The sequence below is a fragment of the Mizuhopecten yessoensis genome, unplaced genomic scaffold (assembly GCF_002113885.1).
Source record: "Mizuhopecten yessoensis strain PY_sf001 unplaced genomic scaffold, ASM211388v2 scaffold2435, whole genome shotgun sequence".
Taxonomy (NCBI): domain Eukaryota; kingdom Metazoa; phylum Mollusca; class Bivalvia; order Pectinida; family Pectinidae; genus Mizuhopecten; species Mizuhopecten yessoensis.
The window spans coordinates 496,601-512,448 of NW_018404545.1; the positions used below are offsets into that span (position 1 = coordinate 496,601).

Here is a 15,848-nt window from a genome sequence, read left to right on the forward strand (position 1 = left end):
AGTCAAAAAAGGGAAAAAAAAAATTTAAATAATTTTACCAGTTTAGGATTTTACAAATTTTTCTGATATTCATTTCACAGGTGAGCTATGCTGTTTTTTACTGACTTTGCAATACATTGTCACATGACCACCAGATTATGTGTAAAGTAATTTCTAAGGTTCCTTAGAGTTTATCATAAAAATATTCATTGTTTATATTTTAATTGTTTTATGTTTATTTGATGAAGAAATATTTCACTGGGAACTAATTCTTCTGATGTTTTAGTTGGTGGAAAGTTATGGGGCAAAAAATAAGAGAAAAACAATTACCTGGTGATAAACTTGCTGTGTGTAAATGGTAGATAGGGTAGCACTACCTGTATGAGAGGGGTAAGACTTATTTTGTGTAATGCTTTGTTTCAGTCATCAACATCTATTTGAGCAGGAAGATGATACTTTCCATATAGAGAGTATATTTAACAGATTCCAAGTTTACAAATCACTAAAGGTAAAGCATTTTTAGTTTTTGTATACACATTGTTTTTTGCTTGATTGGAAAGGAAATGTGATTCATTACTCCTGAGATATTTGTTTATCATATCCCATGAATTTTTATTACACTTTATTAAAGTTGTTAGGATTTAACCTTTCTATGCTCCCACAATTTTATGGGGGTGGGAGAGGGGGCCAAATAGTGTTACTTATATCCACCCTGCCCCATCCTGATTTACTGTCATTGCTCTAACAACTTCATTTCTAACAGATTTTGATCAAACTTTATGCAAAGGGCAAGTATGAAAATACCTCAAATGACTGTCTTTCAGAGTTCCAAGTTCATGGTCAATGTTACAATTTATAGAAATTTGTCAACAAATTCAGGGACATCACTCCAGCATCTTCACTGAGTGAAAGATTTTTAAGCCTTATACAAAGGTCAAGTATAGAATACCTTGTACTTCAAATGAGTTCATATTTCAGGACCAAAGGTCAGAGTTAGGTCTCCAGTTTTCCTTGTATCAGAAATAATTGAAATATAGCTTGCTTAAAAATGGATCATTTACCAGCCCTGTAAGAGTAAGACTGTTTTCTGTGTTTCAGTGTGTTGTAGGTATGTGTAATGACCAGCAGTCTTTCTCCAGTATACAGTGTATGAGGGAGCCAGGACAAGCCCTGTGTGCTGACCTGGCCTTTGTGGAGGATTTCCTCAACAAGTATTTAGATGGTAGGTGTTTTGGTGTATAAATATCAGTGGTAAACATGTAGACATTACCTGTTTTGGTATACAGATATCAGTGGTATACATGTAGATGGTAGATGTTGTGGTATATATATATCAGCGGTATACATGTAGATGGTAGATGTTGTGGTATATAGATATCAGTGGTATACAGGTAGATGGTAGATGTTGTGATATACATATATCAGTGGTTTACATGTAGATGGTAGATGTTGTGGTATATAGATATCAGTGGTATACAGGTAGATGGTAGTTGTTCTGGTATTAGATATCAATGGTTTACATGTAGATGGTAGATGTTGTGGTATATAGATATCAGTTCCATACAGGTAGATGGTAGTTGCTTTGGTTTACAAATATCAGCGGTATACAGGTAGATGGTAGTTGCTTTGGTTTACAAATATCAGTGGTATACAGGTAGATGGTAGTTGTTTTGGTTTACAAATATCAGTGGTATACAGGTAGATGGTAGTTGCTTTGGTTTACAAATATCAGCGGTAGACAGGTAGATGGTAGTTGCTTTGGTATACAGATATCAATGTCATACATGAAGATGGTAGATGTTGTGGTATATAGATATCAGGGGTATACAGGTAGATGGTAGATGTTGTGGTATACAGATATCAATGTCATACATGAAGATGGTAGATGTTGTGGTATATAGATATCGGTGCTATACAGGTAGATGGTAATTGTTTTGGTTTACAAATATCAGTGGTATACATGTAGATGGTAAATGTTGTGGTATATATATATCAGCGGTATACAGGTTCTGTAGATGGTAGTTGCTTTGGTATACAGATATCAATGGTATACATGAAGATGGTAGATGTTGTGGTATATATATATCAGTGGTATACAGGTAGATGGTAGTTGCTTTGGTATACATATATCAGTGGTATACATGTAGATGGTAAGTGTTGTGGTCAACAGATATCATTGGTATACATGTATACATCTACTTAGATGGTAAGTATTGTGGTACATAGATATCATATACCTGTTAAGTCTGGATACAGGACATTGCAGTGCTGTCAGCTGTTCTAATGTATTTACTGACTACATTACAGGTAAGCCTGTATTAAGTCTGGGTATGGACACTGCAGTGCTGTCAGCTGTTCTAATGTATTTACTGACTACATTACAGGCTTACCTGTAATATCAACAGTCAGTAAATACATGAGAACAGCTGACAGCACTGCAATGTCCTGTATCCAGACTTTACAGGTATATGATATCTATGTACCACAATACTTACCATCTAAGTAGATGTATACATGTATACCAATGATATCTGTTGACCACAACACTTACCATCTACATGTATACCACTGATATATATATATCAGTGGTATACATGTAGATGGTAAGTGTTGTGGTCAACAGATATCATTGGTATACATGTATACATCTACTTAGATGGTAAGTATTGTGGTACATAGATATCATATACCTGTAAAGTCTGGATACAGGACATTGCAGTGCTGTCAGCTGTTCTCATGTATTTACTGACTTGATATTGCAGGTAAGCCTGTATTAATTCTGGGTATGGACACTGCCATGCTGTCAGCTGTTCTTATGTATTTACTGACTTGATATTGCAGGTAAGCCTGTATTTAGTCTGGGTATGGACACTGCCGTGCTGTCAGCTATTGCTGGTTGTGTGTTGTTTGGCTTGGTGCTGATTGACACTAAGTTGTCCCTCAACTTTTCTTCAGAGGATTCTGTATGTACACAGCTGCAAAACGTTCTTACAGTAAGTATTTCATAACCAAGCTAGGACCAGGGGTTTGTAGTCCTACCATACAGTTAATACTGGTATACTGTATAAAGCTATGATAACATTACCTTCAGATGAAAACCTGTAACCATACCCACCTAGTAATACTTGTAACCTTACCTATTTGTAAAATACTTTATCTAACCCATGAAAACCTGTATTCTTACTCACCTGTAAATACCTGTAACCTCACTTTGATTACCTGTAAATACCTAGACTTGCTCACCTTTAAATACCTGCATTCTTACCCACCTGTAGCTACCTCTAACCTTACTTACCTGTAAATACCTAGACTTGCTCACCTTTTAATACCTGTATTCTTACACACCTTTAAATACATGTAACTTTACTTACCTGTAAATACCTAGTTCTAATCAGCATTAAATACCTGTAATTTTACACACCTGTGTATTCCTGTAACCTTACTTACATGTAAATACCTAGTCTTAATCAGCTTTAAATACATATAACTTTTCACATCTGTAAGTACCTGTAACCTTACTTCCCTGTAAATACCTAGTTTTAATCACCTTTAAATACCTGTAACTTAACACACCTGTAAATACCTTCTACCTCACCAAACTACGGTAGCTGCCTGATAGATATTCCGTCTTTGCGTATTGCAGAGTTATCTGCTCTTGTGAGCAGGTATTGATTGTTACGTCATTTGTTTGTGAGAGTAATGTCATCAATTTTTGAGAAAACAAAGTAATTTTCTNTCACACAAACCAATGACGTAACAATCCATACCTGCTCACAAGAGAATTTAACTCTGCAATACACGAAGACGGAATAACAGAATTATAGATCTATCTTATGTAAATGTAAAGGATTTGAAAAGTCTACCCTATTATTATGTCATTCAGTTCCACACATACAGATGAGCTGGTCTCCAAATTTTGGAGGTCTGACTGCTTTAATATCAGCATCATCAGTATAAAATATCTTGTTCCCCAGTCTATACTTGTCTGTACATTTACCAGCTACCAATACACTGTTTCCTGATTCTTTTATTTCTAGAATACAAATCTGCCACCCGCATTCAGACGTACTATTGATGGAATTAATAAAAACAGGACAGAAATATGGAGATCGTGATAGACTTAAACAACATGGCAGGATAAGAATCTGATAGACTTTGTGTGTGGGTGTGAATAAATAGGAAACAATAGGATGGACTGGTGACTGACTTTTGTCAGAGATGAAATGCTACGGTGGAACCTTGACTTGTTTCTGTCACCAGCTCTCCTGTCAGTCTGTGTCAAATGACGACCATTTATTTTATAAACATAAACGGGTACCATTGTGTTTTATGTTATCCTGTCTCAGCAAGGGTTTGTCTTAGCAACACTGTTGAATACCAATACTTGTTAAATTTTCTAAAAACAGTTTGTCTAAATGTCCAACAAACCACCTGTTATTGAAATATCAGTCAGTATCTGTTTATTATTCTGCTGTAGATTTTGTCAAGTAAATCCAAGTAATCAACTAAACAATACAAAATATAATGTGAATAACTGTTTATGATAATATAAACAGTGAAATATGAATCACTGTGTAATTGATAGCTGTTTCTCCTTTGCAGTGTTTTATGCCAGAATAGCAATAATTTTGATAACATTTTTATCCGCCCCAATGATGAGAGGACCAAGAGTTTTGATTTACTTAGCCCAGATTAACTTTGAAATGGCACTGGTCATCTGTCCATCCGTTACAAAGAATGTAGGTAGCTCCCCTGGGCCAGAGGGATGGGGCCTAAAACTTGGGCTGATATGATGGTCTCTGATAGAAAGAGTTGGGATCTCTACCCTAAAATTATATATATATATATTCATGCTACAAGGATTTAGCAAACCATAAGGCTAGTTTTGGTCGCATTAATGTGTTCGTCTTTTCATGGGGAGTAGTACCCGAGACACTAAATGGAAACATTTGAGATCCCAATCCTTCAAGATTAAAAACAATTGCCAGGCATGAATAGATCTATTTAAAGCACATTCGGTCCTTGGGTCTTTGGAATCAATCATTATGTTTAAAAAAGAATGTAGCTCCATTTGGGACTAAGACGCGATACCTTAAAAGGAGAAATTAGGTTGGAAAGTCTACTTCTCTTGACAAGTTGGTTGTATTTCAACAAAATTTTCTATGAAGCATCCATGGAACTAGGTAATAAAATGTTAGATAAAAGAAGGATGTTGTCTTGTAACTGAGAGGCAGAGCCCAAAATGGAGATATGTTGCTCTTAATGAGAATATATTGCCACAGTTTCTAAAATATCCAGATGAGATATGTGGACCCTCTGGGTCCTTGAGGTCAGTCATGGTAACAGTTAATTCTAGGTATGTTTTCTGGCAATTTTACAGTGTTATATTATAATGATACTTATGCAACCTCTAGCTGGACTGGAGGTGAACTATGACAAGACATGGAGGAAGTCTTATCGACGTGTCAAGACATGGAGGAAGTCTTAGCGACATGTCAAGACATGGAGGAAGTCTTATCGACATGTCAAGACATGGAGGAAGTCTTATCGACATGACAAGACATGGAGGAAGTCTTATCGACATGACAAGACATGGAGGAAGTCTTATCGACATGACAAGACATGGAGGAAGTCTTATCGACATGACAAGACATGGAGGAAGTCTTATCGACATGTCAAGACACGGAGGAAGTCTTATCGACATGACAAGACACGGAGGAAGTCTTATCGACATGACAAGACATGGAGGAAGTCTTATCGACAAGATTGTGTGGAACCATCCACCATGCTTTATCTAACTACATCTCCACCAAGGATGTATGGGAATCATGTTAACAATGTGGCTGTGACATTAAATCATCAATAAAGGTGGCTCCTCCTGGACACCGTGTCTCCCTCTTGTCCCCGAGTCAGACAAACAACTGCGTATTTAATAACAAAGGTTTATTTCTGTAACAGTTCATAAAAATATACAACAAATATACAAAAAATATTGTAATAAAGTGTAAACCATTTGTCAAAGAATAAATGTAAATAGATAATGTTTGATAATATGTCAAATAAAAACCACGCTGTCTATGCTTCACAGAGTCGTTCTCTGAATGTCAACCTGTCATGAATGTTTATTGAATAGTTTCTGTGGTGCCACATGATTCTGTATTCAAACTTTTGAAAACTACATTATGATTTAATACCACAAAGATTAATATAAATTTCCACAGATTTGATAGTTGTGACTACTTGTTCACTGAAATCAATTCATGATTTGTTATGATTACGAGAAAAAAGTTAGTACAGGATTCAAAAACTTATTTTGTTCAGTAGTGATTATTTGGAATCTAAGAGCACAAAGTTTTTGTTTTTGACTCTGACAAGTAAATTCCAAACAGGTAATTAGATTCAAATATAGTAAATTCCAATCTAGATTCCAACTGGCTGTTTAACAAATTATAGCAGACTCCAGTATAAGTGTAGTGTATGACAAAGCTAGTGATGTTGTACATGACTGGTTCTAGTGAATCATTCATGTGGCCTCACTCTCCTCGACACGTGGCACATTTATCTCATGCCGGGCTGGCAGATGGTGCTTCCTGCGAATTGTTGGCCATTTGACCTTCTTCCAGTCCAGCCCATTCTCCTGACAGGCGACACGACGTTTCAGCTCCCGGGCAAGGTAGGCGGGATTGTCGCTGCGGGGAATTGGACCAAGACCCCGCTCCGTATATGACTTACAGAATGCCTACAAGTAACAAACCTATTAATAAAGTGTCTTGTTTGTAAAAATATAAACATGTAAAGTAGTGAAAGCTATTGCAGTTCCAACAATATTAAGTCATGTAATGTGAAGGTATGATATGTCGGTATACTCTGAGTGTATGATATGTCGGTATACTCTGAGGGTATGACATGTCAGTATATTCTGAGAGTATGATATGTCAGTATACTGATGGTATGACATGTCAGTTGCTCTGAGGGTATGATATGTCAGTGTACTCTGAGGGTATGATATGTCGGTATACTCTGAGGGTATGATATGTCAGTATACTCTGAGGATATGTCGGTATACTCTGAGGGTAAGACATGTCAGTATACTCTGAGAGTATGATATGTCGGTATACTCTGAGTGTATGATATGTCAGTATACTCTGAGGGTATGATATGTCAGTATACTCTGAGGGTATGACATGTCAGTATACTGATGGTATGACATGTCAGTATACTGATGGTATGACATGTCAGTATACTCTGAGTGTATGATATGTCAGTATACTCTGAGGGTATGATATGTCGGTATACTCTGAGAGTATGATATGTCAGTATACTGATGGTATGACATGTTAGTATACTCTGAGGGAATGACATGTCAGTATACTCTGAGAGTATGATATGTCAGTATACTCTGAGGGTATGACATGTCAGTATACTGATGGTATGACATGTCAGTATACTGATGGTATGACATGTCAGTATACTCTGAGGGTATGACATGTCAGTATACTCTGAGGGTATGACATGTCAGTATACTCTGAGGGTATGATATGTCAGTATACTCTGAGGGTATGATATGTCAGTATACTCTGAGGGTATGACATGTCAGTATACTCTGAGGGTATGACATGTCAGTATACTCTGAGGGTATGACATGTCAGTATACTCTGAGGGTATGATATGTCAGTATACTCTGAGGGTATGATATGTCAGTATACTCTGAGGGTATGATATGTCAGTATACTCTGAGGGTATGATATGTCAGTATACTCTGAGGGTATGATATGTCAGTATACTCTGAGGGTATGATATGTCAGTATACTCTGAGGGTATGATATGTCAGTATACTCTGAGGGTATGATATGTCAGTATACTCTGAGGGTATGATATGTCAGTATACTCTGAGGGTATGACATGTCAGTATACTCTGAGGGTATGACATGTCAGTATACTCTGAGGGTATGACATGTCAGTATACTCTGATGGTATGACATGTCAGTATACTCTGAGGGAATGACATGTCAGTATACTCTGAGAGTATGATATGTCAGTATACTCTGAGGGTATGACATGTCAGTATACTGATGGTATGACATGTCAGTATACTGATGGTATGACATGTCAGTATACTCTGAGGGTATGACATGTCAGTATACTCTGAGGGTATGACATGTCAGTATACTCTGAGGGTATGACATGTCAGTATACTCTGAGGGTATGACATGTCAGTATACTCTGAGGGTATGACATGTCAGTATACTCTGAGGGTATGACATGTCAGTATACTCTGAGGGTATGACATGTCAGTATACTCTGAGGGTATGACATGTCAGTATACTCTGAGGGTATGACATGTCAGTATACTCTGAGGGTATGACATGTCAGTATACTCTGAGGGTATGATATGTCAGTATACTCTGAGGGTATGATATGTCAGTATACTCTGAGGGTATGATATGTCAGTATACTCTGAGGGTATGTCTGTATACTCTGAGGGTATGACATGTCAGTGTACTCTGAGGGTATGATATGTCAGTATACTCTGAGAGTATGATATGTCAGTATACTCTGAGGGTATGTCTGTATTCTCTGAGGGTATGACATGTCAGTATACTCTGAGAGTATGATATGTCAGTGTACTCTGAGGGCATGATATGTCAGTATACTCTGAGGTTATGATATGTCGGTATACTCTGAGGGTATGATATGTCAGTATACTCTGAGTATACTGACATATCATACCCTCAGAGTAGGCTGACATATCATACCCTCAGAGTACACTGACATGTCATCCCCTCAGAGTATACAGACATATCATACCCTCAGAGTGTACTGACATATCATACCCTCAGAATATACAGACATATCATACTCTCAAGAGTATCCTGACATATCATACCCTCAGAGTATATAGTGTATTGACATATCATAACCTCAGAGTATACTGACATACCCTCAGAGTATACCGACATATCATGCCCTCAGAGTACACTGACATATCATTCTCTCAGAGTATACTGACATGTCATCCCCTCAGAGTATACAGACATACCCTCAGAGTATGTCTGTATACTCTGAGGGTATGCCACGTCAGTGTACTCTGAGGGTATGATATGTCAGTACACTCTGAGGGTATGATATGTCGGTATACTCTGAGAGTATGATATGTCGGTATACTCTGAGGGTATGTCAGTATACTCTGAGGGTATGATATGTCAGTATACTCTGATGGTATGATATGTCAGTATACGCTGAGGGTATGACATGTCAGTAAACTCTGAGGGTATGAGATGTCAGTATACTCTGATGGTATGACATATCAGCCTACTCTGAGGGCATGATATGTCAGTATACTGATGGTATGACATGTTAGTATACTCTGAGGTTATGATGTGTCAATATACTATATACTCTGATGGTATGATTTGTCAGTGTACTCTGAGGGCACGATATGTCAGTATACTGATGGTATGACATGTTAGTATACTCTGAGGTGATGATATGTCAATATACTATATACTCTGAGGGTAGGTCATGTCAGTATACTCTGAGGGCATGATATGTCAGTATACTCTGAGGTGATGATATGTCAATATACTATATACTCTGAGGGTAGGTCATGTCAGTATACTCTGATGGTATGATATGTCAGCCTACTTTGAGGGTATGACACGTCAGTGTAATGTTAGGGTATGACTCGTCAGTGTACTGTGAGGGTATGACATGTCGGTGTACTCTGAGGGTATGTCATTATACTCTGAGGGTATGAGATGTCAGTATACTCTGAGTGTATGATATGTCAGTATACTCTGAGGGTATGTCAGTATACTCTGAGAGTATGATATGTCAGTGTACTCTGAGGGCATGATATGTCAGTATACTCTGAGGGTATGATATGTCGGTATACTCTGAGGGTATGTCAGTATACTCTGAGGGTATGACATGTCAGTATACTCTGAGGGTATGATATGTCTGTATACTCTGAGGGTATGATATGTCTGTATACTCTGAGGGTATGATATGTCTGTATACTCTGAGGGTATGATATGTCTGTATACTCTGAGGGAATGATATGTCTGTATAGTCTGAGGGTATGATATGTCAGTATACTCTGAGGTATGATATGTCTGTATACTCTGAGAGTATGATATGTCAGTATACTCTGAGGGTATGACATGTCAGTATACTCTGATGGTATGATATGTCAGCCTACTTTGAGTGTATGATATGTCAGTATACTCTGAGGGTATGTCAGTATACTCTGAGGGTATGACATGTCAGTGTACTCTGAGGGTATGATATGTCAGTATACTCTGAGGGTATGATATGTCAGTATAATCTGAGGGTATGATATGTCGGTATACTCTGAGAGTATGCCATTCAGTATAATCTGAGGGTATGACATGTCGGTGTACTCTGAGGGTATGATATGTCAGTATACTCTGAGGGTATGATATGTCAGTATACTCTGAGGGTATGATATGTCTGTATACTCTGAGGGTATGATATGTCGGTATACTCTGAGGGTATGACACTTAGTATACTATTAAGGTATAACACTCAGTGTAATGTTAGGGTTTGACACGTCAGTGTACTGTGAGGGTATGACACGTCAGTGTACTGTGAGGGTATGACACGTCAGTGTACTGTGAGGGTATGACACTCAGCATACTATTATGGTATGACTCGTCAGTGTACTGTGAGGGTATGACACATCAGTGTACTTTGAGGGTATGACACGTCAGTGTACTGTGAGGGTATGACACGTTAGTGTACTGTGAGGGTATGACACGTCAGTGTACTGTGAGGGTATGACGTTGACGGTGTACTTGGTTGGAATGATATGTTGGTATTTACCCTTATATATTCAGTGCGTTTATCATCTACTATCTGTTCAATGATGGCGTAGTCCTTGTCGCTTAACTTTGCTTTGAGGACCAGCAGACGGTCATCCTGCTCCTTCCTGGACAGATTCTCTAGGTCCACCACCGCCTCGTGAACCCGGTTGTTGGTGATGGGTATACTGTTATGAAGTAAAATTGTGTGATAAATATACGGTACCGACCTTTTCCATACACTGTTATGCATGTCTCAATGCATTGGAATTGATTGAATATAATGCACTCTGTGAAAATTGATCTGGAATCGCCTTTTGGTAGAAATGATAACCATATCTTATGAGATTAGTCCGTACAGTTGTTGGCGAATGGTAACTTCCATTTGGGTGAGTTCGTGAAGGATTGGATGTAAATGGGCGGAAAAGAATAAAATTTGGCCAAGTCCTGTTAGGGGTAGGGGTATGGATTACTGTCTTAGCATGTCTCTGTTTAAGTGGGTGAAAGGTATTACCATGTTGATATGTTGTTGTACGATCGGGTTGTAGAGCTGTTGGATTTGTTCTCCCTCCGCCGGTTGTCCGTCCTTCCGCTCGGCCTCCCGCTGCTAGAAGAGGCGACGTTCTTGGAGCATTGCTCCCACAACTATATGAGGGGGGAAAAGTGTAAGCATCATCTCCAAACATGCTTAAAATCGCAAAAGACCACACAAATGTTGCTTTCGAGAAAATGACAGACCTTAGGAATCATTAAATCAAATCTTGAGACAAAATCTGGTCCGGAGGAGTATTAGGTTCTACCGCACATGTGGCGCCCGTTGTGAGACGGTCAAATACAGGGAAGTAATGTTGTACCCTGAAATGTACAGCTGGAAGTCTCGAGATTTAGTCAGTGTTGATCAGAGTCTCTCCGATGGAGGACCTGGCTATGTAGTTGAGGACCATTATGTTTAAATACATGTACGAACCTTGGTGGAAATGTTTGTCTTACCTCAATAGCTGACATGTTCTCGGGGACGAGAGATGTGTTGGGGGATGGCCAGTACCGGGCGGGGAAATCATAAACGTCCGAATCCGGTCTGGGACGAGCTGAGGACCACATGAAACGATACATAATCAAGTCGTAGGAAGTTTATTATAATTAAACGATGTGAGCCAAAATTAAACGATTTTGGTGGATTCATATATAACATGTCAGATCTTACGTGTGTGAAAGGAGAGGGGTTCGGGTAGGGAGGCTGGGTCAATGATATTAGATAGTTTGTACTTGGCTGGAAGTCTCATCAGTTGTCCCTCGTATAACTGTGAGCGCATGAATCGCACTTTGTCTTCTCTTTTCTGTCTTGGCATGCTGGTCACTCCTGTAAAGATACTGACACGTTAAGAATATGCAATTGTGTCGACTCCGTGTTACATCAGTAGATTGGCATCAGAAGCAACTCTACTACCTAAATGGTACAAAAACATGGATTTGAGTTTGGGTCTTCAATACGGTAAGTTAACTGTAATTTTATATATATTGAATTTGATTGAGCTCAACTAGCTGGAGGTCAATTGGGCGTGTGCTGTGACGCACCGTCCATCCGTCGCAAGTTTTTAAAAGACTATAATATTATCGCCAGATACAGTCCAGAATGTCTCGGTGAATGTCTACTTTAGTAGGAAGCATCCATAGACAAATTGGATTCAGGTTAATACAAACGAGGGGTGCTACTTTTTCAAAATCAAAAATTGTATATCTGTGGTTTGATATTGAAAATAATCCCTGTATTCAGTATGAATTTGAACCATCCTAGGGTCTAGAAATGTAAATGTGTGGGGCAAATGGGGGAGACAGGGATAGGTCTTTAAACGACTACTCATTCAGTATGAGTGAACATATTCTAACGAATTTGGTATGAAGCATCCATGAGCCAAATAAATCAAATTTTGTATAAAGGAAGGAAACTACAACCCGAGGCCCAATAGTTCTCTGAAGGAATACTTCTACATGTCCACAGATTGTTAAGGTAATGGGTACCACCTATTGAAATGATACTATAGACAATGTCACTATTGGGAAACATTTCTTTAAGTCATTCTCAAAAGAAGTGTTCCATAAAAATCACATTTGCCATACATTTTACAAAATTTAAAAAAGAAACACCACGAGAAAACATAAATCAAACTCAAAATCGATAACAGATGGACAAAGGAAAGATTTACATAGAAACCCTTGAAAACATACAAGGAAGTCAAATGCAAACATTGAAAACAGTACTTGACAGTCTCATCATTTTTTTTCCAAATCGTTGACAAAAAAGATTTGTTGATTAATTAATAACCAGAACAGGAAATTAGGCTTGAGCCACAATCCCTATGTTTGAGCATGAGAACGTTAATTAATAACCAGAACAGGAAATTAGGCTTGAGCCAAAATCCCTATGTTTGAGCATGAGAACGGTTTCATGAATAAGCGTGTTATGCGTAAGCAAGGACACCCGTGAATCTAGGTCAAATCTAGCTTGTAATGTCGCGTCCTCACATCGAGAACTTCGAAAGTGACATCACAACCACTAGGCACACTGAACATCGACCTTCCCATCACACACATACATAACATATTTCCCTATGGGATCATGATGGTGACAGTTAAACATGTCAAAAGTCGTCATCCACCTGCACCCTTGGACAATTTGTCTGTCAGCACTCGACATATATCACGGAAGTCATGATAGTCAGAGCAAGCTTTTGAATATCGAATCTAGGGGAAGCAGTGTTGTTACTATCGAGAAGCGAAAGTTCATGATCGGAAAGTCGAAATCGTCCCGCTTAGCGTACAGCTTAGTAGTTAGCTGTCCGTGTTGGTCATTTGGTTGGTAAATATCAAGGAAAGCGGCTAAGGAGGACAAGTCAGTGGTGCCTTATATTTCAAAGTTAGAGGGATATATACAGTGTCGTGTTTTCAAGTCGTATACGTTACGTCATTTTCCCAATGGATTCTATGTTAATTTACTTTTTTTCAAAACTTTTCGTCTCTTCCTCGTTTGAAATCCAATGTTTATAAAACTTGACATTATGTTAGAAGTTATCTAACGTTTCCTCTGGTTCATCCCAGCGTAAAGATTATACTTTGACATCATTCAACTAGACACAATGGTAAATTTTGCCGTAAAAATTGGTTATGCCAAATAACCCATCATGGTCAGAAATATTTGCAACAGATAATCATATTTCTCTATTCAATTATCCAATAGGATAAACAACACAAAATACAGAAATAAATTTCACTGCGACAGAGGCATTGTGACTGATTTATTAAATAAACAATTAAATAAACAAATCATTATCAAACACAACAAAAGACTTAAAGCATGTATGCACATACAAACAAAGGACTGCTTTTAATTATTATATTCATCATAAATTGATCCATTGCCAAGACACTTCCATATTACTCCCCAAACTATCACTGATTACCAATATCTGGATATCAAATCATTATTATTATTTAAATTCTACATCTGCTAAAAAAACATCCGCAATTTATAAAAGTAAAAATTGAATTGTATGTCTGCCTGTACACTGGTGAATGCATGATTAGAGTAGCATGTCCGTAATTACCCGACACGTGTCCGTTAACAGATTACTATATATTCCGTGTTTTGGTTTATATTTTACTGTTCATTTTACCGACTTATCAAAAGCATAACTAAAAAAGTAACAGAAAGGGACCTTCATTCTCACGAAACATGTTCATAAACTATCTATACTAGATCGCACACAGCATGTTGATAAACTGTACCAGGTAGCCTGTATTCACAATCATCATTTGAAAAGTGTCCGTATTTACCCGGATGTCCCCTATTATTTTTTTGTATATACATACCTTTGGGTTAAACCATCATGATATGACATGAAATTAAGGTCAGCACTCCTCCTTTGCTTAGTAATTTCATGACTCTAAACGTCACTACCAAATAAATACTTTTACCTGTGTGTTGTGTTATGGTGATCATGTACAATCTCATTAAAATCAGATGTTAATAAAAAAAAATACCTACGTTTATGCGGTACGTGATAATGAACAGTTGTATTTATTCAGATTGGGACATGTAAATACGATTTTTTTAAATTATATTTGTTAATTTATAAAAGGATTGGACATAGTTAGGCCTAAAATAACCACTGGGCTATCCAACTGAAACACGCTCCGCAAAACCGTGAAAACGTCATGGCGCCACATTATTTCACAAGAATCGATTTCAAATACTTCCGTCTTGGAATATATTTAAGTTTACAATTTCTGTTTCGATTCCAACCATATTAGACTAAAGGATATGTTAGAAATATTACTTACGTTTTTATCGTCCAACAACAGCCGTTTATTGCTATTAGCCTTTGCTTGAAATATTGGTTTGATGACGTCATGATTTATCTTGTCTGTGACGTAAACAATGGCGCAAGCGCTGTGATTTGGCGGCTAACGTCTTACATTCTATGCTCAAACTCAGATTCTGTGCCCAAGCCAAATATCTTGTTTCCGCGATAAAGTTATAAACAAATCAAATTTTGTCAACAATATGGAAGAATTTTGGAGTGACATAAAGTCGAATACTGTTTTCAATGTTTACACTTGACTTTTTAGCTCACCTGGTCCGAAGGACCAATGGGAGCTTATGCCATACCATGGCGTCCGTCGTCTGTCCGTCGTCCGTCCGTCAACAATTTCTTCAAACGACTTCTACTTCTTAACCACTGATTGGAAATTAACTAAATTTGACTGGAAGCATCCCTATGTGATGGGGATTCAAAATTGTACAAATGGTAGGGTTGACCCCCCAGGGGGCTGAGGGGCGGGGCCAAAAGGGGACAATTTGACTATATTGCTATAAACGACTTCTTCTGTAGAACTGTGCAATGGATATCAATCATATTTGGTCAGAGCATTAATGAGAGGCGGGAATTACAAATTGTACAAATAGTGGGGCTCACCCCCCAGGGGCTGAGGGGCGGGGCCAAAAGGGGACAATTTGACTTTATTGCTATAAACAACTACTTCTGTAGA

The 15,848-nt window shown here is 38.0% G+C and overlaps 2 protein-coding genes across 4 annotated transcripts in view; one reads left to right on the forward strand and one right to left on the reverse strand.

Moving 5' to 3' along the window:
* LOC110445988 overlaps window positions 1-5,755 on the forward strand; it is a 36,877-nt gene extending 31,122 nt beyond the window's left edge. For all 3 annotated transcript variants that reach the window (XM_021490912.1, XM_021490911.1, XM_021490913.1), the window contains 4 exons: window positions 403-487; window positions 1,078-1,201; window positions 2,821-2,972; window positions 4,017-5,755. In XM_021490912.1, the coding sequence (XP_021346587.1) occupies window positions 403-487; window positions 1,078-1,201; window positions 2,821-2,972; window positions 4,017-4,094 (439 nt within the window). In that variant the 3' untranslated portion in view covers window positions 4,095-5,755. The remainder of the gene's footprint in view (window positions 1-402; window positions 488-1,077; window positions 1,202-2,820; window positions 2,973-4,016) is intronic.
* A 150-nt stretch (window positions 5,756-5,905) lies between these two features.
* LOC110445989 lies at window positions 5,906-15,216 on the reverse strand. Its single transcript, XM_021490914.1, has 6 exons — window positions 15,141-15,216; window positions 12,007-12,162; window positions 11,793-11,890; window positions 11,317-11,447; window positions 10,825-10,990; window positions 5,906-6,718 (listed from the first exon to the last, which is right to left on the reverse strand). The coding sequence occupies exons 2-6, from the start codon at window positions 12,149-12,151 to the stop codon at window positions 6,503-6,505; spliced, it is 756 nt and encodes a 251-aa protein (XP_021346589.1). The 5' UTR covers window positions 12,152-12,162; window positions 15,141-15,216; the 3' UTR covers window positions 5,906-6,502.
* Between the last annotated feature and the right edge of the window lie 632 nt (window positions 15,217-15,848).